Source organism: Pecten maximus, chromosome 12, assembly GCF_902652985.1.
Source record: "Pecten maximus chromosome 12, xPecMax1.1, whole genome shotgun sequence".
Taxonomy (NCBI): domain Eukaryota; kingdom Metazoa; phylum Mollusca; class Bivalvia; order Pectinida; family Pectinidae; genus Pecten; species Pecten maximus.
The window spans coordinates 15625987-15649657 of record NC_047026.1 but is presented as its reverse complement, the minus strand read 5'-3'; the positions used below and the strand labels follow the sequence as shown (position 1 = coordinate 15649657).

Genomic DNA, 23671 nt, shown 5'->3' with positions numbered 1-23671 from the left:
TATATTTATATATACAGGCGTATTTTCATTTTCTGAGAGAAGTAAACCTAAATTATTTTGGTTTATACATTGTCAAGATTGAAAATATAAATGACCAAATGAGTAAAAATCACAATTTTTTTTTTTTTTTTTTTGATCTCCCAGGGGTTCCACACGAGCATACAGAGTATGTACGATTCCTTTTTCCAATATGATTACTTAATAAGTCATATCTAAAGAACTTGTATTAATTTCATCTCACTGAATCCATAACTTTTAGGTTGAGGATTTCAACTTATTAAACTGGAGTGTTGAAAAGTTATAAAGAAGGTGAATATTATAGAATTTGGGTCAAGGCCGTTCCAAGACAAAATTGTTCTAGGAATTCGGCAGTTGGTAAGGTCAAATCAGGTGTACTTTTCACTGGGTATATCGTTACATATTTTCTAATGATTGTAATTTCTTTCTTTTCCATCAATCAGAAAGTGTTTCTCAGACTGTTCCACAAGGGAATTATACTCCTTCTGTGTGATTTTAAATCATTAACAATAGGAGCCACACAAACAGCATCTATCCCGCGAGTCACAACAATATCAACTAATATTAGTAAAACTTCATATATTATTGCAATGTAGCACGTTTCGGCATATATACACCATCATTCTGAGTGAAATCATTATTTATTTTCTTGTTATTTTATTGTGATAAGTAGCGTACCAGAGTGTGGTGTGTGGTATGTTTAAAGTATTAAACAGCAATACATAAAATGTCGACACGGTAATTCCGTCAAATTGGTATTCCTTTCCATCCATGCATTAATTCAGTGCAATAGAAAAGACACTTCTCTCAGACAGATAATATGAAAAATATGAAAAATATGAAAAATATTTTTCATATAAAAATCAGAAAACACATACGTTCACAGGCAACTATTATCATCTGGACAGGCCGGAGGGGGCAGCTCTATATGTAAACTTGCGCCAACTTTAATTGGCATTGCAATGCATCAGAACCACTAATTGCCATGTACACCATCCTTAACAACCCAGTATTCAAGGGAAAATGCCTCTGCAAGAGTTCATTTTGACGAATTGGCATCAGCTTCAACGGTAGTCGGACAACGAAACTTCCTAATCAATAATCAAGGATCATGTACCAAAGAGTACAGCACCTTTGGCAGGCCAAGTTATCATTTATTTATGGGGCGATATGGAGCGATGCTGATCCAGTAATCAACCAGATTATAACTTTTATATACTAAAGAACACATATTTTATATGAATTGGTTAAGTACTGGACCAACATTGCTCTATAAATAAATGACAACTTGGCTTGCCATAAGAACCTATCAAAACGAATGAGACTTAGACAGAGCACAGGCCTATAGTGATCATAGGAGACAACGACGATAAAAAAAAAAAAAAATAATAAAATGTCAAAACCCGTACGGGGAGGTGCCGAAAGTACTAAATAACCTCCTCATTCATTTAACTGTAGGGTCCGTTCGATACCCGACAACTCGCAAATTCTACCAACTTCGGACCTTCTCGTGGCCAGACCAAATCTCACCATCGAGATTGTCTTTTTTGAATGTCGAAATGTAATGACCTATATGTAATGTAGAAATGTTAGAGTGAATGTTTCGGACCGACACGAATGCTCCGAATAGCTAAGGAGAAGTTTGGAACTTTATAATGTTACTTATTTTGTTAAAAGGTGTACTCGTGACCTTTCAGGGGAAGATAGTGACACAAAATTAGGAATAGACCAATGTATTGTAAAAAAAAAAAAAAAAAAAAGAGAAGACATTAGTTTAAATTTTCTTTTCTTTCTTTCCTTGACACAGAACATATGGGATCTAAGTTTATGTGTGACTGATGGAAATCTAAGAAATATTAGTACTGTAAACGTATGTCGGTGGGATATTCCACCAACTAGTACACGCCGATAGAGTCCAATTATTAACAGTGGAAATGTTTAGTAACATACACCATGTACAATACATGACGCAACAAATAATCCAAATCTTTTGTGTGTACCAACTTTCAATGAAATCCGTATAGAATTAAGGAGGGTTCCTTAATTAAGACCAACCCGGCGCCCCTCTTTAAATTCTGTAATGCTTTCCTATGGAGAATTTCAAGAAAAGGGAATTTTGTTATGTTAAGGAACGCTGCAGTTTATGAAAGTGGGTCTAGTGGATGATTATCTCATTAATTCATATCACTTAACTGGAACTAAGCCAACTATAGGACAGCACTAAACCCATAAGTTATTTATGGCCGAAATTCAATAGATTAAATAATCGAATTCAAGTAAATAGAAAACGGAACCCACGTGTTACCATATAAGGAAATATGATATTTTCAAATTAAAGATATAGCTAGCAGGCCCTTATAAAATATACGCATAGATATCAATAATGCAGAATACTTTTTCCTTTCTAATTTTGTTCAAAAAGATTGGAATTCTTTCTGATTGACGCACATACATCTATGTATCACCCCGATTTAATGTAGCAAAAAACAAAGGGAAGTTCAAAATTAACGTGGACAGATGTCGTATCAACAATTCAATAATAAAGATATACTATAAAATCTCCAATATCTGATCTCGTGCGCTGTTATAATTATAACCAGGAACGTATACTGTACTGTATAGATGTATTATTCTACCCTGGTGATTTATTTAGCGATTATTTGTTTTAAATATTTATTTTGTTAAATAGGATATTTTATTCTAAATCAATATAATTATTATCATAACTTTATTTTAATATTCCTTATAACTGCATTAACTGTGATGTATAGTCCAATCAGAGACATATATGTATATATGTTTCTGGTCCAATAGCTAGCTTTTGTGGCTGCGCAGTTGAGTGTCGTGTCTAGATCTGTGTACCGAAGTTAGCAACGTCGAGCGTGGTCAGCTCTTGGATGGGTGACCACTCCGTTGCACCCTTGGTGCACGTTATATTATTACCGCAACGGCGGAAATTCATACCGTCTTCGTTTCTAAAGTGCTGTTTTAGTTCATACCTAGCTTAATCAACAGAGCGTTTGAAGATCATAGCATAAATGTAAAGCATTTCATAAACCTCGAATCAGGAAATGAATTAATTATCTATTTTTAGAAAATAATACAAATTTCTATAAATAACTAACTCAGCACTATATAAGAAGATGTATTTGGATTTCACGAATATCAGGCAGGTATGTGCATATTGTCAACCGTGCACATTCGAATACGAACAAACAGTAAGTAGATATTACTCATTCAACTGTTAGTACAGTCAGTGTTAGTGTGGTATATATTTGATTGTGATTCTCTGGTATAATATCTGCATAAGATTAATTTGGTTGATTTTAGAAGTCCTCAAAGTCAGGCATTTGTTTGTTGGATTAATGTCTCGATGAACAGTCAGGGCCTGGGTAATATTGAACCATGGTCTACATGTAGTAGCTGGTGGCTACCTTACAGAACAACATATGTAAGCCCGTTGCTTGCCTTCAAGATCAATCAGAGTAAAGTGTCTTGTCCAAGGATCAACCTTTTCAGCTTCCCAGCAACCACAAACCACCACTGGTACAGTTACATCTAGTAGTACCCAAGGCTACCTGTGATTTTTACTTGTACTGTATAATATAAAGCTATCTAGCAGTTATATATTCAAAGAGTTATTAAAAAGGTTTTGGAAGTTTAGTTTGATGTTATATTTCAACCTTTCTATTCTTGTTAATTATACGCTGTAACTAAGTTAAGACAAATATACTTTATAAATCTGTTAACTAAGTTAAATTGTTCAAGCCAAGTTTCATTTATCTTTTGGTTACTTTATATTTTGTATTGATTAATCAGTTATATATTTCACATGTTTAATTCCAGTATTTTTGTTTTCATCACATGAAAGCATATAATAAAACATTTGAAAACAATTATCGTCATTTGAGCATTTTCAATTTGATACATTCAATTTATATCGTAGTTTAATTTCAGATTTAATTAAGCAGCATATTCATAATATCATTTTAAGCTCACCTGGCCCGAAGGGCCGGTGAGCTTATGGTGAGCTTATGCCATGGCGCAGCGTCCGGCGTCTGTCCAGTCGTCCGTCAACATTTGCTTTAAAGTGCTACTAGTCTTAAAGTATTGAATGGATTTTCACCAAATCTGGTCAGGAACATCCTTGGGGGAAGGGGAACAGAGTTGGTATAAATTTTTACTCTGAACCCCCAGGGGCCTGAGGGGCGGGCCAAATAGGGGTTAATCATTTAAAACGCTACTACTCATAAAGTTTTAAATGAATTTTAACCAGATTTGGTCAGGAACATCCTTGGGTATAAAGTTATGAATAGATTTTAACTAAATTTGGTCAGGAACATCCTTGGGGGAAGGGGAAAGAGTTTGTATAAATATTGACTCTGACCCCTCAGGGGCCTGAGGGGCAGGGCCAAATAGGGGAAATTGAGATTAGTCTTTAAATTTGCTACAAGTCATAAAGTTTTAAATGGGAGAAGGGGAACTGAGTTTTTGAATAAATTTTTACTCTAAACCCAGAGGCCTGAGGGGCTGGGCCAAATAGGGGAAATAGGGGTTAATCCTTTAAATCGCTACTAGTCGTAAAGTTATGAATGAATTTGAACCAAATTTGGTCAGGAACATCCTTGGGAGAAAGGGAACAGAGTTTGTATACATTTTAACTCTGAACCCCCAGGGGCCTGACGAGGGGTCCGATAGGGAAAATAGGGGTTAATCCTTTAAACCGCTATTAATCATAAAGTTATGAATAGATTTTAACTAAATGTGGTCAGGAACATCCTTGGGGGAAGGGGAAGTAGGAGTTTGTATAAATATTGACTCTGACCCCTCAGGGGGCTGAGGGGCAGGGCCAAATAGGGGAAATTTAGATTAGTCTTTAAATTGCTACAAGTCATAAAGTTTTAAATGGAGAAGGGGAACTGAGTTTTTGAATAAATTTTTACTCTAAACCCAGGGGCCTGAGGGGCTGGGCCAAATAGGGGAAATAGGGGTTAATCCTTTAAATCGCTACTAGTCGTAAAGTTATGAATGAATTTGAACCAAATTTGGTCAGGAAAATTCTTGGGAGAAGGGGAACTGAGTTTGTATAAATTTTTACTCTGAACCCCCCGGGGCCTGAGGGGCAGGGCCCGATAGAGGAAATAGGGGTTAATCCTTTAAATCGCTACTAGCCATGAAAGTTATGAATGAATTTGAACCAAATTTGGTCAGGAACATCCTTGGGGGAAGAAGGAAAGAGTTTGTATAAATATTGACTCTGACCCCTCAGGGGCCTGAGTGGCAGGGTCAAATAGAGGAAATAGAGATTAGTCTTTAAATCGCTACTGGTTATAAAGTTTTAAATGGATTTTAACTAAATTTGGTCAGGAACATCCTTGGGGGAAGGGGGAAAGAGTTTGTATAAATATTGACTCTGACTCCTCAGGGGCCTGAGGGGCGGGACCAAATAGGGAAAATAGGAGTTAATCCTTTAAATTGCTATTAATCATAAAGTTATGAATGGATTTGAACCAAATTTGGTCTGGAATATCCTTGGGAGAAGGGGAACCGATTTTGTATACATTTTACTCTGACCCCTCAGGGGCCTGAGGGGCGGGGTCAAAAAGAGGAAATAGAGATTAGTCTTTAAATCGCTACTGGTCATAAAGTTTTAAATGGATTTTAACCAAATTTGGTCAGGAATATCCATGGGGGAAGGGGGAAAGAGTTTATATAAATATTGACTCTGACCCCCAAGGGGCCTGAAGGGTGGGGCCAAATAGGGTAAATAGAGATTTGTCTTTATATCGCTACTAGTCATAAAGTTCTCAATTGAAATAAACCAAATTTGGCCAGGAACATGGTTTGGGGAAGGGGGAAAGGGTTTGTATAAATTTTTACTCTGACCCCAAGGGGCCAAAGGGGCAGAGCCCAATAGGGGAATAGAGGAAATTCCTTTAAATCACTACTATATAGTCATGAAGTTATGAATGTATTTGAACCCAGTTTGGTCAGAAACATCCTTGGTAAAACGGGAACAGATTTTGCATAAATGGTTACTGTTACCCTCCATCCCATAACTATGTATAGCATCGCTGGACGTTAAGGGATAAACACAATTCCTATGTAAAAATAGGCCCAAGGGTCTTTCCCCACCCTAAGAGACTTAGTTTCTTTAAGCACAATTATGTTGTTAAAATAATCCATATGGTCTTTCAGTCCCTTAGATAGTATATGTATTAACAAATTGAACATGAACATTATTTTGACATTTGGTCAAATCCAACCAGGTGAGCGATACAGGCCCCATGGGCCTCTTGTTGATGTGATATTATGCTTATTAAAACGTAATTCAGCCCATAATATATGTTGTACATTCTATGTGTATATGTACATCCAATGCTTAAAGTCAGAAACCTGAACACATAAAGAAATCAATTAAACATTGATTTAGCATGTAAAGAAAGAGATTCTTTGAATGTATTGGTAATTAAGTAATGATCATAACAGTTCTACATTTCAAAATTTTAAGTTTATAAAAGGTATATGTTACTTGTAATACACCTTCCATCTTCCTTTACTGAAAATAGTTGAAATTTCTGTACATGTACCTGTGTGCAGGTATCTAATACTTTGAAGATCTAACATATTGGATCTGATTCCAGGTACATGTATCAGTTACAGGTAACACAGAATGAGGTAATGGCCTGAGGGAACAATTAATGTCATTTTTGTTATGAAATACATATACTGGCAAACTAGGCAGGGGAGAGCAACAGTTTTCATAGGCTTATATAGCACACATACAAGTTACCTGCTAACAAATATATTATATACACATGTGGATCATGTGGACCTTGAGCCAAAGTTGTTTTTTACAGTTCACGCTAACATGTTTTTGGCAATATTGTTTAAAAAAAAATTTTGGGATACATTTTGATCTTCCCTATTGCATTAAGAAAATGATTAATTGTTCTTTACCTTAAAATGTATGACTGATGGGGATTTTACCTCTTCTTGTAATAAAAGAAAATCAGTATATAAACTATATTTATTGAATATCTTTATTGTGAAGAAAAATGTATATAAAAATTGATTATTGTTTTGATAGTTCGCAAAAAAAAAACCTATATAGTTTTGAAAAACATCCACAGGTAGATATTATGTATGGGTAGTGTTAGATGCTAATTACAGGTAGGTAAGGCAGAGGAGTCTGGCTAAGTGAGAATGAACCTCCTCATCTGATACATATAGGTAAGGTGTTATGGAGGTCCATAATGTGGTGGTAAGGTGGGGTTTGGGCCCTGGGGCCCAGGTGGCCATGACAACAGGCATGTCCTGAGAGTACCATCCTCTATAACAATTAGTTATATGTATTGTTATATGTGTATGTTGATGCTTCTATGTTATACTTATGAGCCGTAAGGCTTCAAGTTGAATAAACTATACTATACCAATTATACATACAGGTACATGTACATAACTTGTTGTGTAGATATTATAAGTCTCTTACAGAACATAAATGAGAATATACGAAACTTCTGATTCTTGATTATGTACTATCAAATGATTTCATGGTTGAATTAACAGATATTAGTGAAGTAACAATACATTGAATTTAAAAATATTTTTGTCTGTTAAAATAATAAATATTAAATATATGCACATGTACAGTGTACTTGAGAAAAAAAATCTACAAACAGTCGATCATCAAGGCCTAAGGTAGAATTAATCATTAATATAAAATGCATATTAATTATACATCTAAAAAAAATAAATGAAAAGCATCAAAATTTTGAAATCAGGAAGATAAACTTTAATTTTACACTATAATGAAATGTTTTTTAGAAAAATGATAAAAAAACCCACTACAAATCCAATTGATAGAGTTTTGATTCCTCTTGTGCAATATATCATATAAGAACTGTAGCATCAATGGGAACCCTAACGGTTCCCATGCCATTTGCCAACCATACATCTTGCTGCCATATCAACTATAACAACATTAAAACCACTGTTCATTGCCTAAATATTGTGTATACATGGTGATATGGTGTCCTTCGCTCTTCAAGCTATAGGAATTGTGAAATTTGTTCCCTATTTATGGAGAAGTAACCATTACTCCTTAAAGAAATGACGAAAAATTATCAACAATAAGCTTTTAAAAACCAAGCTTTCAACAATACCAAGACTGTGGTTCTATAGCTTGATGGTTATAATGACAGACTGGCTCTGATAAGCAAGGAGAGATATGACAAAGGTATTTTTTATTGATTTAACTAATCCACTATACACAATTAATTTGAATGCAACATAAATTTATGTTTCAGAGCACCAGAAGATTCTTGGTTGACCTATTAATGTGACTCACTAAAAATGGTGAAGACTCTTCACGACGCGTGCTTGACCTGTGTCCAGAACCGCCTGGACAAGATACCAGATGTAGGACGACGCCTTCCAAACATACACAAAGAAATCCTATTGGAGAGACTCGTGAACCATGACATTTTAACGGAGCGTTACTTCAAGGCTGTGCAGAAATATCTGTTTGTGGACAATCTTAGATGCGTGACTTTATACAAAAGTAATCAGCTCACAGATGCAATGTTAAAGACATTAGGGGAACGATGTCCAAACATCCACCAACTCACTATACATATGTGTACAAATATAACAGGTGAGTCTCACAGATAACTAAAGACACTAGGGGAACGATGTCCAAACATCCACCAACTCACTATACACATGTGTACAAATATAACAGGTGAGTCTCACAGATAACTAAAGACACTAGGGGGACACTGTCCAAACATCCACCAACTCACTATACATATGTGTACAAATATAACAGGTGAGTCTCACAGATAACTAAAGACACTAGGGGAACGATGTCCAAACATCCACCAACTCACTATACACATGTGTACAAATATAACAGGTGAGTCTCACAGATAACTAAAGACACTAGGGGAACGATGTCCAAACATCCACCAACTCACTATACACATGTGTACAAATATAACAGGTGAGTCTCACAGATAACTAAAGACACTAGGGGAACGATGTCCAAACATCCACCAACTCACTATACACATGTGTACAAATATAACAGGTGAGTCTCACAGATAATTAAAGACACTAGGGGAACGATGTCCAAACATCCACCAACTCACTATACACATGTGTACAAATATAACAGGTGAGTCTCACAGATAACTAAAGACACTAGGGGAACGATGTCCAAACATCCACCAACTCACTATACACATGAGTACAAATATAACAGGTGAGTCTCACAGATAACTAAAGACATGTTACTAGGGGAACGATGTCCAAACATCCACCAACTCACTATACACATGTGTACAAATATAACAGGTGAGTCTCACAGATAACTAAAGACATTAGGGGAACGATGTCCAAACATCCACCAACTCACTATACATATGTGTACAAATATAACAGGTGAGTCTCACAGATAACTAAAGACACTAGGGGAACGATGTCCAAACATCCACCAACTCACTCGACATATGTGTACAAATATAACAGGTGAGTCTCACAGATAACTAAATACATGTTACTAGGGGAACGATGTCCGAACATCCACCAACTCACTATACATATGTATACAAATATAACAGGTGAGTCTCACAGATAACTAAAGACACTAGGGGAACGATGTCCAAACCACCAACTCACTATACACATGTGTACAAATATAACAGGTGAGTCTCACAGATAACTAAAGACATGTTACTAGGGGAACGATGTCCAAACATCCACCAACTCACTATACACATGTGTACAAATATAACAGGTGAGTCTCACAGATAACTAAAGACAGTAGGGGAACGATGTCCAAACATCCACCAACTCACTATACACATGTGTACAAATATAACAGGTGAGTCTCACAGATAACTAAAGACACTAGGGGAACAATGTCCAAACATCCACCAACTCACTATACACATGTGTACAAATATAACAGGTGAGTCTCACAGATAACTAAAGACATTAGGGGAACGATGTCCAAACATCCACCAACTCACTATACACATGTGTACAAATATAACAGGTGAGTCTCACAGATAACTAAAGACATTAGGGGAACGATGTCCAAACATCCACCAACTCACTATACACATGTGTACAAATATAACAGGTGAGTCTCACAGATAACTGCAATATATTTTTCCTGCCAGAAAACAAGTGAACAAAAACACATAACTTGTCACTGAGAAGTAAAGGGTGGTCTATAAAAGACAATCACGAATGGAATGAAAAAAGCATTTTTTAACATCAACTACAATAAAATATTGTTGGGGTTATTACCAGGCATAAGCTTAATTTGACTTATAATCGTTGACTTGGAAACACAGTCTCAACCTCTTGTTTTAAATGTCCAGCCTAGAAATACTCTCAACATGGAATACTTTAGGTCTTTTTTGTTCAGATGGTAAATATGACTTAAGCCATATATTTGCTAGTCCTACAGATGATTTATTACTGGTTTGGTTAGTTGTTGTTTTGTTTTGTTGGTGTTCACTTTTGTCAATTTTCTTTAGAATGTCTTGAGAAACATAAAAATCTTGAAAAGTGTTAATATTTCCATTTCACAGACACTGGTATCAAAGCTGTAACAAAACCACAGAAAGAACTAGTTGTCCTCGAGCTGAGAAAGCTATCAACATTTACAGGGAAAGGCCTGGAACTTCTAAAATCTCCAAAGTTAAAGTCCCTGAATCTCCGTGGCTGCAATGCTGTAACCAATGAAGGTAAGTACCAGGTAAACCTCATATAAAATCATAAATATCTTGAAATGATCAGGGATACCCTAATTTACCTCCAATGTAAAATAACCCAAACTATACTATGACTAGGTGGCCATACAATAATGACATTGAAAAAAATCCCGACCTATCTCTATCTCTTTATTCAAAATTTACTGAAATTTGAAACTTATATTTCAAACACAGAACAATAGTTTCAATATACATTTCTTTGTCTTAGAATTGTAATGGTTCATGGATATGGGCATTTTAGCTGCATAGTCCCATAACTAGATTTGGGGAGAAGCACAATGTTCCTGGAGACATGGGGTCCTAGCTGTAGTGAGAGGCACCGCTATAACAACTCGAGGGACAGTTGTGTTTGCTAAGGAAGCAAGGTTGAGCTCATTGAAGCTTGATGATGAAGCTTATTGGCGAAAAGGGGTAATTTGATGGTTCATGGATATGAGCATTTCAGTTATGTTGTCCAATAGCTAGCTTTTTTGTGGCTGTGCGGATGGGAGTCGTGTCTGTGTACCAAAGGTATGCAACATATAGCCAACATTGAGCCAACATTGAGCCAACATTGGTCAGCTCTTGGATGGGTGACCAGTTCACCCTATCCCAGTGCACATTACAGAATTTCAGGATTATGTTAACCATTTAGAAGTAAGGGGTGATTAAATTCTGACCCAAATCAACACACTATATATTAGGCAGGAAAACACTGTACTTGCATAACAAAGAAACAGATTACGTACTTTATATTTTATTTTGTCACAGCAAAGCTGTAAGGCTTGTTTTATATAATTTCAGCTGTTGAGACTGTGACAAGAAACAATCCGACCATTTCTCATCTAATAATCTACGACTGTGGACAGCTGGCTCCTCAGCTGTTTGCCTATATAGCCAAAACACTAAAACACAATCTGGTAAGTTTTCTTTATTTTTGTGTTTATTTTGAGGAATTTTTTCCTTTTTAACATTTCCTTAACCTGTGTCGCTTGCACCAATACAGCAGATAAATATTCCATATGGGATCAGAACTTTTTTTTGAGAGAGAGAGAGAGTTTCTCAATTTTTTTTTTATATATTTTTTTTATCTTTAGAGACATTTTTAATACATAAATACATAAGAATCACACACACAAACCCGCATCGATTCCAATATGTATGGTTTGCTATCATCATAATCATAATATCATCTTCACAGTCATCATAACCTATATTTTTCATCATCATACTCTCATCATCCTACTTAAACATTGACTGGTCTACTAGTATTTAGATATTGTATTTGTTTTTTACCAAGGTGACTGCGATTGTAAACTTTTATTTATTTTACATAAATTGTGAGACAACTTATATCAACTCCAACCACTCTTGTTGGCCCGAGTTAAAGCGTGTGAGAGGTCTTACTGTGGAAGGAAAGTGGAGTACCTGGGGAAAACACATGCGGTTGGACAGGTGACTCCATACTTTTTCACATCCGATCAGGGAATCGAACCCCGGCCACCTAAGTGAAATGCGAGTGTGTTACCACTGTGCCACCGGACTGTGATTTGATACCCTGATTTAATAGATATAAAAGTATGGGGTCACCAGTATGACTATCGTCGGAAAGAGACCTATACACAAATGACTGAGTAGAGTCTTAAGGTGTTTGTTTCTGACACTGCTGTGTGACAATCTATAAATGTGAACTTTCTCTGGTATTCTGGTTTCCTCCTACATTTTGACCACTGGTTTCCTCCTACATTTTGACCACTGTTTTCCTCCCACATTTAGACCACACGTACACTTCCATCTTGGCCAGCAAGAGTCATTATTATGAACTTGTAGCTTGTTTTATAATTGTTGTTTTCACAGAATTTTGCTGATACATGTTTTTAGACTGTTGGTTACAATACTTCAGCTTGATGTATAACACACTTTTATGACAACTAGTGTGAATGGCCAAGTGATGTAAATTGACCTGTCTGTTGTCCTAGATCTGTCATCCGATCACTCAGATGACTTCTTCTAAAGAACAAAAAAGCCTAGAATCATAATATTTGGTCAGTAGCTTGGTTGGAAAGGCTGATGAAATTTACTTTTATTGTTTTACAGGAAGAAATTGATGGATGTCCGCGACCAATGTCAGACGAAAATATCACTGCTCTCGCGAGATTTTGTCCCAACCTGAAACGGTAAGAGAAAATATAAAGCTAATTTGGTTAAGCTTATGACCATTTCTTGATCATCAACTCTGGAGTAGAATTCTGGTGTCTTTTCTCTGATTACACATTTCCATGCAATACAGATGATGAATCATATTATTTCAGGGATGTATTTTATGGTGTGTTTATATTCTTTGTCAATATTTTTCCTGCATGTATATTTTGCTCCCAATATTCGCCCAATTCCCAATTCTTCAATAAAGTTACAGTTATCAAAATTCTTAATATTTTTAAATCTTGTATTTTTCATTTGAGAACACTGAATCCAGCAACCCATGTTCCCCATTTCACTATAATTTTCCCCCAAAAAAGGGGGGGAAAAGTGGAACACATTCTGATTTAGGGAATGAACAGTGTTTGTTTATTTTTTAAATAGAAATACCTGTATACATGTATGTCATAATTAGAAAAAAAATTGTTGAATAAATGCCAACAAAAGCAAAACTTATCAGTATACATTTATCATGTTCATAATGTCTTCCAAGATAGACAAGTTAATCTAACATTATTGTCAAACATTAAAAGGACATGCAGTCTGAAGATATTACTTACTCATACTTATGATTTATGAAGTTATATTTTTTATTCCTACAAAATGTTTTTTTTTCAGCTTGAATCTTCTTGGAAGTTCAAAGTTGACTGGGAATGCATTACTAGAGGTAAATTTATATAGTATTTTAAAAACCATTTACTTCAATCATCTGTATTTGTAATTGACTTATAATGACAGTCATTGTTCTTGGTTAATACAATTGGTGTTCCATCTTACAGAATTGATCTGTTATATATTTTGCATTGTGAAATGTAACAATGCAAGTTCTGATTGTAACTAGGACTGTTACAGTTCTACAAGCCAAGAAGATATTCCTACATAATTAAAGTTTGTAGTGTCATAATGCATCTGCAGACAAAATTTCATTTAAATATTTAAATTTCTACCAATCAGAATTCAGGAAATGGCAGCCATTTTAATTGGATGATATCATAAAATACTGTACTGTATAGTGTTAAGTCTCATGGGGCAAATGTTTTGCAATTGTTCTAGTCTGAACTAGTTTAGCGAGTATTAAATTTCAAACAACACTGCCTTGTTAATATTCTGCCGTTAAAATGTCTATATATTTGTGTGTATTTTCACTCTATATACATTGACCACAAATATAGTAGAATTAAATTACCCACAAATATTTACCAACTTTACATTAACCCCTTAAATTTTGAACACTTACATTTACCTTCCAATGCCCAATAAGTTTTATGATTGACCTGATAAGTTCTGTCTGAATAAAATGTCAGGCAAACTTCTGGTAACTAGATACATGTATATATAGGTTGCTAAAATGGTGTGAAAAGAAGAATAAAAAAAAACAATCGAGAGAAAAAAACAATAAGGAGCCTGTGAATGTTCTAAAGGAGGCTTTTACTGACCTGTTAAAAAAACTTGTTATTCAAAAGATTTTGTAGATGTATGATCAACAAATGCTTCTATGATATTCTGACAGTTATCCCAGGGATGTATCCGGATGGAATCTCTGGACTTGTCCTATTGTTACGGCCTACAGGAGCCACCAGACAATGAGTTCCTGTGGACACTGCCCACCTCCCTCACATACCTTTCTCTGTGTGGAGTAATGCTGTCAGACGAAGCACTGCTGGTGGAGACATTACAACGCCTGAAACATCTGAAATCGGTTCGACTATGTGGCGTTCCTGCTCTGAATGACAAAACACTCCCGAAGGTTTGTAAAGTCCAGGTTTCCTCTGACAAGATAGTTCAAGCTTAGTAACAAGTAATAATGGATAAAGTTTATCAATATTACTGTTGTATGCATAAATATCTAAGATTTTAAAAGTTTAAAAAGATAACATTTTTCATTAAGTAAATGTTTTTGAAATATTTTCTGGTTTCAATTGAATAAAGCATTCTTATTCTCTCAAGGCAGAATCATCAATACTTTATGCAGTAGGTAGTAGGAATACCTATCTAATGAAATAATTAATAAATTGTTTTTATCGTTTTTACTCCTTGGACAAATGATCAACAGGGTATAGTCATCCTCCTGTCCGTCTGTCTGGTGTCCAAAATTTTTTTGCGAATGCAATTCCTGTAAATTTCACAATGGGTTTCAATGAAAATTTGTAGAAAGAATGACCAAGGGGGAGAGAAGATAGATGTGCATAAAGGAAGTGATTTTTGTTTTGATGATTTTTGTGAGTTTTATGGCCTATGGCAGGTTTTATGTCGCTGAAACGATTTAACCTTTGTCTAAGATAATGTACATATTCTGTGAAATATACCTCAATGTTTCTGCCTTGTGACAGATCCTAGAGCATCTTGGGGGGAGTCTGGAGGAGATAGATATCAGTGGATCACGTGTCCTGACAGATGAGGGACTGGCTTCAGTGGCCAAGTATTGTACAATTCTGCGTGAATTGGACCTCAGTATCTGTAAAATGTTGACGGGTCGTACACTGTTACCACTCCTGCAAGACACAGAAAGAGCTCCACTACTTAAAAAGGCCTTCTTCAGTGTTCAAAAGGTAAATGATTTTACGGAAATGTGCAAACATTTTGTCTTCTGGGTTGTTTTTATAACTGTGGAATCGATATCCATGTACATATATGTACGTTCCATAGGTCTAGATAGATCGATCATGATATTTGGAATTTGTTTTCCAGCTATGCAATCCAAAATTGGCTCGCAGAGCTTGAAACAAGAATATTTTACTGTGATATCACAGGTGTCTGGATAGTATTATAAAAAGATATTAGTCCCTACTCGTACAATATCAGTATTGATGTAGTAGGAGCTGATATTATTTTCTATAAATAGTATCGAAATGCGGACACCTGTGGTGATGTATACTGATATCATTGAATGTGAAAATGTGAACAGACTTTGGTATATCACAGCCAGTTTTTGTCTTGCCTGCAAATGAAATATGACTAAGGCGTTACTTTTCTGATGGTAATGGCGATGGTGATGAGGCGATGGTAATCGTAATGGCACAGGCGTTGTCGTTGTCAACATTTCATAATAAAGGTTTTTGTTTAGATCCGTTACTCAAAAAGTTTATGTCCAACTTAAACCAAACTTGGAATACAAACAACCTGTAGTTAGATGACATAGTGGACATCTCTACACAGCCTTCATTTATGGAATATCATCCAGAAATTATGTTGCAGTGACTCTGGAAATCAGGGATGCTTGGAATCGATGTTATTTCAACCAGACCTGGAACATAGTTAATTGTAGTATAGACATCTCAAACACAACCTACAGATTATATGAATTTCATATTTTTGTCTTTTATAGCCAAATTGGAATGAATGATTTAATATATCAGATGTATTTTCTTCTCACTTTTCAGAAAGAATGATTTTTGAAATAAAAATGACATATTATTTAGGTGAATTTTGAGATTTTAATAGTGATTTTGTGAAATTTGATATTTGTTTTATAATTCATCAAAATTTACTCATTTCTATAATGTAAACAGAGTGCTTCCATGCTATCAAGTGAATTTTTTTTTTGATTTTTTTAAATTTTTTTTATAATTTTAGTGAATTTTTGAGTTTCCCACTGTGGCATTCGTATGGATCTTTAAGCACAATGTTTTTTAAATGCCATGGTTAAAACTCAATTACTGGTTGTGATATATCAAAGTCTACTCACATTGATACTTACTGGCTGGAAGAAAATGTTTCATTGTGATAATGTTAGGAACTTAGATACATATATGTTTTTTACCGAAATTTAAAGGTCATCCAGCAATCTGGTTCAGTATACCCACCGTACTTTATTCATGATTCATGACACATGGTGATTTTTTTTTTTTGCTTTTTGCCAGAAGTAGGAACCACTTGCCCATAGGTTTGCTCGTTACCTGTTGATATGGAGTAGGCTGTTGGGTGTATGGTTCAGTTTGTGAAGCTGTTGCTTCCCTATCAATATAATGATGGTGTTTTGTACGTGCAAAAGGTGCTTTGACAGGACTGGTGTAAACTGGATCTGTGGGCCATTATATTTTTGCACAATATTGTGTTTGTCATAATTCTGGGAAATTGCATTAAATTGTTGGGTGGTCAAAATAATGTGTGGTGTAGAGGGCAATCATGTTGCACCAACATATTTCTAGTTACAAAAAAAAAAAGTTGATGTCCTGGAATTAAGTATGATCAGCTTCAGATAATATATTATATAGATCTAGATCATTTTTGTGTTTCTAAATTAATTTGAAAATTTTTCAAAATAATGAAGTTTAAAACTGATAAATTCTATACTTGAAAAAAAAATTGCATATCATTTTTAATTTTGATGATATTTGGTTGTATTGTAGATAGAGGAGGAGGTACTTACTGCATTGGCAGAAAACTGTCACAATCTGGAGAAGTTTGACGCTGCTGGCATGGAGACACTGACAGACCAGTTGTTATGTACAATGGCAGTGAACTGCCCTCGACTGATGCATGTCGGAATAAAGGGGTGTAAACAGGTAAAAATAATTCTACCGGTAAACAGTGAATGTGGATAAATAGTTTATGAGTGAAAGTAACAAGCTAACGTTTTATCACCCACACATGTGTATACTAAATACTGTCAATGTGGAAAATTACAAGTTGGGAATTCACGAAAAAATAGGAGAAGGCCTTGCGACTGCGAGAAAATTTCCCCTACACATATTGTTTTATCAGCTACGAGTCCTAGAAGGATTATGTAATGCAGTCTCAATAGACGATGTCCTCTGAAGTCTGTGTTGTTGTCAGGGTTAAATATTTCTATGTTTAGGTGACGGACGCTGGTGTGTGTGAGATAGCTAGACGATGTCCTCTGAAGTATCTTGTGTTGTCGGGGATACAGGCCATCACAGACAAAACAGTTTTTACCGTGTCCAACCACTGTCATAACCTGGAAGAGATCTATCTCAATGGCTGCCTGAATGTGTCATCAACGACAGTCAACTACCTCATAGTGAGTATTTTTCCTATCCTCGATCTGCCACTGTAACTGTCCTAAAGTGAATATTGTATAACTGCATCACTAGGTACTACCTATATCAAAGTATGTATTGTCTCACTCAATAATGTCAACTTTCCTTAAGTCAGCATCAGTTGCATCTCTAAAATCTGTCTCTAAAGTTTTTTTTCTCAGTGATAATTAAAATAACCTAGAAAAGCCACAATCAGGCCGCAATTTTTCTGAATTCCACAACAAAGTGCAATTTTATGCTGGGTTCCGAAAAATGTGTATTTCATCAATATACATCAATTAATGTAGATGGAAATACCTTTCCAATCTAAATCATCAGTTATCAAGGTAACATGCAAATGAGGCTCATATTTAAGGCTATTTATAGGTAAGTATTACCCTGGTCAAGCTGGACACTAGACTGTCTAATAAAGTCAGTGAAAGTAGGAATGGACATCTGTAGGAATAAACTAAAAAATTATTAATGTGTGAAATCTGATACATATGCAGTAATATGTTTCAATACATATGCATGAATGACCAAATAAAGACAGAACTCCAGATATGTAAATCATTTAGATATCCAGTATTTTGTTAATAAGTATTTCCTGGAAGCAATGTGTCACAGATAACAATGTTAAAATAATTAGTGTAGACAGTAAAACTTAATTTTGTTTGATAAACGATTTCTCAGATAATAATCTTTAAATTCATTTCACTGTTAGACAGACCAGGTATTTATTTATTTTTTTTTTTTATCTCTTTGAGAATCGATTGAGGAGTAAGGTATTGTAGTTTTATAAAATTTGTTTGTCAACAAATATTCATTGAACTTCTCCATTGAAAACTAACAAGGATGAAAGCTTTCAGTATTAATACTGAATTCATTATTTTGGAAATATGTTCTCCCATATATATATTGATGTTATTTTTTTTTTACAAAAACAGATATTTCAGTATTTTGAGATTTTGACACTTTCAACCATGTATAGATAATATTCAAAATTGAACTTTGGATATAAATTTCTCTTATAGAATTCATTTTAACATCCTCTTTTTCTATTATTAACAGGACAGCTGTTTACCAAGAGTGTATGTCCAGCACAAGACACCAAATCTTGATAGTGAGCATATAATGGGGAAAAACATTGACACAGGAGAGTTCTGTAGGTTGAATCTACCCCAGTAATACAAGATGGTGGAAGTGCCAGGCAGTCATTATATACGGATTTGTACAGAATATCAACACAAAAGAGTTATGTAGGACAGATTAAATTCAAGATGGCGGAAGGTCCTGGTAGTCAGTTTATATGGATTTGTACAGAATATCAACACAAAAGGGTTCTGGAGTACGGATTGAATACAAGATGGTGGAAGTGCCTGGTAGTCGTTTTATCTGGATTTGTACATGACATTAAACACAGCTAGTTCTAAGAGCTTTGTAGATTAGACCTAACACAAGATGGCGGAAGTGCATGATAATCATATTTTTCTGGATTCGTACAGAATATAAACACAAAAGAGTTCAGTAAGTTGGATCTTATACAAGATGATAGAAGTGCTCGGTGATGATTTTGTCAGCATTTGTATAGAACATTGACACAGAAGAATTATTTAGTATGGTTTGTCCTTTTTTGCCATTTTATTTGGATTCATATAATGGTATATTGTCATAAGAAAGTTCCCTAATAAGTATTTACAACCCTAATCAATGTAGGATGGAATTAGTAGATATTTCACCTGGAATAGACGACAATGTTCATGTTATTTGTATTAACAATTGGCCATTTTAGAAGCACATCAATTTAAATTATATCAACTTGATTATGTTTTTATCAGCACATAATATATACTATATATACTATATACTTGTATCTTGTTATAGCACACGCAGTGGTATATGTTGATTATGAAGACTGGGGTGTACTTGATTTGATTTAAATTAATGAAACCAGCATGCAGAAGGGGGGCATATCAGGGCCACTGCAAACAATTATTTATCTTGTATACTTAGTTCTACATACAAGATACTAAGTTGTACATACAAGATACTAAGTTGTACATACAAGATACTAAGTTGTACGTACAAGATACTAAGTTGTACGTACAAGATACTAAGTTGTACATACAAAATACTAAGTTGTACGTACAAGATACAAAGTTGTACATACAAGCTACTTAGTTGTACGTGCAGGATACTAAGTTGTATGTACAAGATACTAAGTTGTACGTACAAGATACTAAGTTGTACGTACAAGATGCTAAGTTGTATGTACAAGATACTAAGATGTACACACAAGATACTAAGTTGCACATACAAGCTACTAAGTTGTACATACAAGATACTAAGTTGTACATACAAGATACTAGGTTGTATCGACAAGATTCTAGGTTGTATGTACAAGATACTAAGTTGTACGCACAAGATTCTAGGTTGTATGTACAAGATACTAAGTTGTACGTACAAGATACTAAGTTGTACGTACAAGATACTAAGTTGTACATACAAGATACTAAGTTGTACGCACAAGATACTAAGTTGTACATGCAAGCTACTAAGTTGTACGTACAAGATACTAAGTTGTACACACAAGATACTAAGTTGTACATACAAGCTACTAAGTTGTACGTACAAGCTACTAAGTTGTACGTACAAGCTACTAAGTTGTACGTACAAGCTACTAAGTTGTACGCACAAGATACTAAGTTGTACGTACAAGATACAAAGTTGTACATACAAGCTACTTAGTTGTACGTGCAGGATACTAAGTTGTACGCACAAGATTCTAGGTTGTATGTACAAGATACTAAGTTGTACGTACAAGATACTAAGTTGTACATACAAGATACTAAGTTGTACGCACAAGATACTAAGTTGTACATACAAGCTACTAAGTTGTACGTACAAGATACTAAGTTGTACACACAAGATACTAAGTTGTACATACAAGCTACTAAGTTGTACGTACACACAAGATACTAAGTTGTACATACAAGCTACTAAGTTGTACGTACAAGCTACTAAGTTGTACGTACAAGCTACTAAGTTGTACGCACAAGCTACTAAGTTGTACGCACAAGCTACTAAGTTGTACGCACAAGATACTAAGTTGTACGTACAAGCTACTAAGTTGTACGTACAAGCTACTAAGTTGTACGCACAAGCTACTAAGTTGTACGCACAAGATACTAAGTTGTACATACAAGCTACTAAGTTGTACATACAAGCTACTAAGTTGTACGTACATGTTAAATAAATTTTTGCAGCGGCCCTGATATGCTGTCATAATTACTCTACCGGAGTAACACCAAAGTTTCTAGCAGCTTCATTCCTTCAGGGATTTGAATTAAACTTCACAATGATAAAGGACCACAATATCTTGAAGGTCAAGTTTCAGGAATTTTGGATTACCGTTACTATTTTTAGAAAATATGATTTTATAATATATTTTTGTTCATATTTTGCCTTGTTTGATCCATTTTGAGTTGGAATTATGGTTTGGTTATTTTGTCGGTATTCTTTGTTTATATATATTCAAATGTTTAAATTTGTAGTGACTGGTACATAATAGAAAAATAGTAAAACTGGAAACACTCAGATTAGTAAAGCATATTAAGTGCTTTCATATTAAATCTTCAGATGCTTTATAATTAGTTTTGCCATTCTGTAGGCCTATATGGCTGTCTACATGAATATTTCCATCTGACTACCAGTTAAAATAAGCATGTTGGAGACAGTCACAAGTCTCATAGAGTTTTTTGTTGCTCAAGTTGATAAGTTACTGTTCCTAAATTATGCTGTTGTAAATTGCTCTTAAAGCACTGAAATAATAACAATTGATGGTTGTAAGAATAGTATCTATTTTAGTACAGCAGGATGCATGCATGTAATAACTTTCGGATAAGTATGTGTCAATATTTAGGGTTTTTTCTCACTTGTTTGGGAAGGGGCCTTTTTTTCTCATTTTGGGAAGAAAATTGATGAATTTGGAAAGATTTTTTCAGGAGTAAAATGCAAATTTTGGGAATTTGGCTTAAATATGAAATAATTTCATTTGGGAATGGAGCCCATTAACAGCCCCAAAAAGCCTTTGGAAAAAGCCCTGATATTATATGTTAATTAATGTGATATATACATTTGTTTATTTAGTTTTGTGTAGACTATCGCTTCTGTTTAGTTCCTAACACAATTTTTATCTGTGATATTTATATAATATACATGTTTAACTTTCAACAAATAAATTGTTAATTCTGAGGTTGGTGTTGGTTATTTATCAGTAACTTGTGACAGTGTCAAATGATTTGTTTGGGCTCTTGAGACACCACACCCCGGTCTGTGTTAACAGACAGTGGACACAGGTAAACCATAATGTCAATCTTCAGGATTCGACGTGAATAACTTTGCACTGAAAGCAATCTGCAAGAAAAACGTCAATAATTCCCTGTATATCAGGGCGACAGGTGGGGCAGTATATCGGGGAGACAGGTGGGGCATTGTATCAGGGAGACAGGTGGAGGCAGTGTATTGAGGAGGCAGTGTATTGAGGAGACAGGTAAGGTCAGTATATCGGGATGACAGGTTGGGCAGTGTAGTAGGGAGACAGTTGGGGGCAGTGTATCGGCGAGACAGGTGGGGGCAGTGTATCGAGGAGACAGGTAAGGTCAGTATATCGGGATGACAGGTTGGGCAGTGATCGGAGAGACAGGTGGGGCAGTGTATCAGGGAGACAGGTGGGGACAGTGTATCAGGGAGACAGGTGGGGACAGTGTATCAGGGAGACAGGTTGGGGTAGTGTATCGGGGAGACAGGTGAGGCATTGTATCGAGGAGACAGGTAAGGTCAGTGTATCAGGATGACAGGTTGGGCAGTAATCGGAGAGACAGGTGGGGCAGTGTATCAGGGAGACAATTGGGGCAGTGTATCAGGGAGACACTTGGGGGGGGGGGGGGGGGGGGGGGGCAGTGATCAGAGGGACAGGTAGGGCAGTGTATCAGGGAGACACTTTGGGGCAGTGTATCGGGGAGACGGAGGGGCAGTGTATCGGGGAGACAGGTGGAGCAGTGTATCGGGGAGACAGGTGGGGCAGTGTAGTGGGGAGACAGGTGGGGACAGTGTATCAGGGAGACAGGTGGGGACAGTGTATCAGGGAGACAGGTGGGGACAGTGTATCGGGGAGACAGGTTGGGGTAGTGTATCGGGGAGACAGGTGAGGCATTGTATCGAGGAGACGGGTAAGGTCAGTGTATCAGGATGACAGGTTGGGCAGTAATCGGAGAGACAGGTGGGGCAGTGTATCAGGGAGACACTTGGGGGGGGGGGGGGGGGGGCAGTGATCAGAGGGACAGGTAGGGCAGTGTATCAGGGAGACACTTTGGGGCAGTGTATCGGGGAGACAGAGGGGCAGTGTATCGGGGAGACAGGTTGGGCAGTGATCGGAGAGAGAGGTGGGGCAGTGTATCAGGGAGACACTTGAGGGCAGTGTATCGGGGAGACGGGTGGGACAGTGTATCAGGGAGACAGGTGGGGCAGTGTATCAGGGAGACAGGTGGGGACAGTGTATCAGGGAGACAGGTTGGGGTAGTGTATCGGGGAGACAGGTGAGGCATTGTATCGAGGAGACAGGTAAGGTCAGTGTATCAGGATGACAGGTTGGGCAGTAATCGGAGAGACAGGTTGGGCAGTGTATCAGGGAGACACTGGGGCAGTGTA

General features: G+C 36.1%; 1 protein-coding gene across 2 annotated transcripts; it reads left to right on the top strand.

The window, feature by feature from the left end:
• The first annotated feature begins 3121 nt into the window (after positions 1-3121).
• Positions 3122-20570, top strand: LOC117339414 (F-box/LRR-repeat protein 2-like). 2 transcript variants are annotated; one of them, XM_033900985.1, is made up of 11 exons: positions 3122-3236; positions 8328-8674; positions 10623-10778; positions 11589-11704; positions 12882-12961; positions 13602-13650; positions 14494-14730; positions 15314-15532; positions 17333-17488; positions 17782-17964; positions 19034-20570. In XM_033900985.1, exons 2-11 carry the CDS (start codon positions 8374-8376, stop codon positions 19148-19150), a joined length of 1614 nt encoding a protein of 537 aa, XP_033756876.1. In that variant the 5' UTR covers positions 3122-3236; positions 8328-8373; the 3' UTR covers positions 19151-20570. The 2 variants fall into 2 exon arrangements, with proteins under 2 accessions (XP_033756876.1, XP_033756877.1); XM_033900986.1 differs by lacking the exons at positions 3122-3236; positions 8328-8674 and adding an exon at positions 9134-9462.
• Positions 20571-23671: the final 3101 nt, after the last annotated feature.

Excerpts from the sequence above, each read along its gene's own strand:
- LOC117339414 (XM_033900985.1), top strand. The coding sequence starts at position 8,374 with ATGGTGAAGACTCTTCACGACGCGTGCTTGACCTGTGTCCAGAACCGC. Across the intron at positions 12,962-13,601 it reads TTTTGTCCCAACCTGAAACG|CTTGAATCTTCTTGGAAGTT; the intron begins GTAAGAGAAAAT and ends TTTTTTTTTCAG. Across the intron at positions 17,965-19,033 it reads CGACAGTCAACTACCTCATA|GACAGCTGTTTACCAAGAGT; the intron begins GTGAGTATTTTT and ends TATTATTAACAG.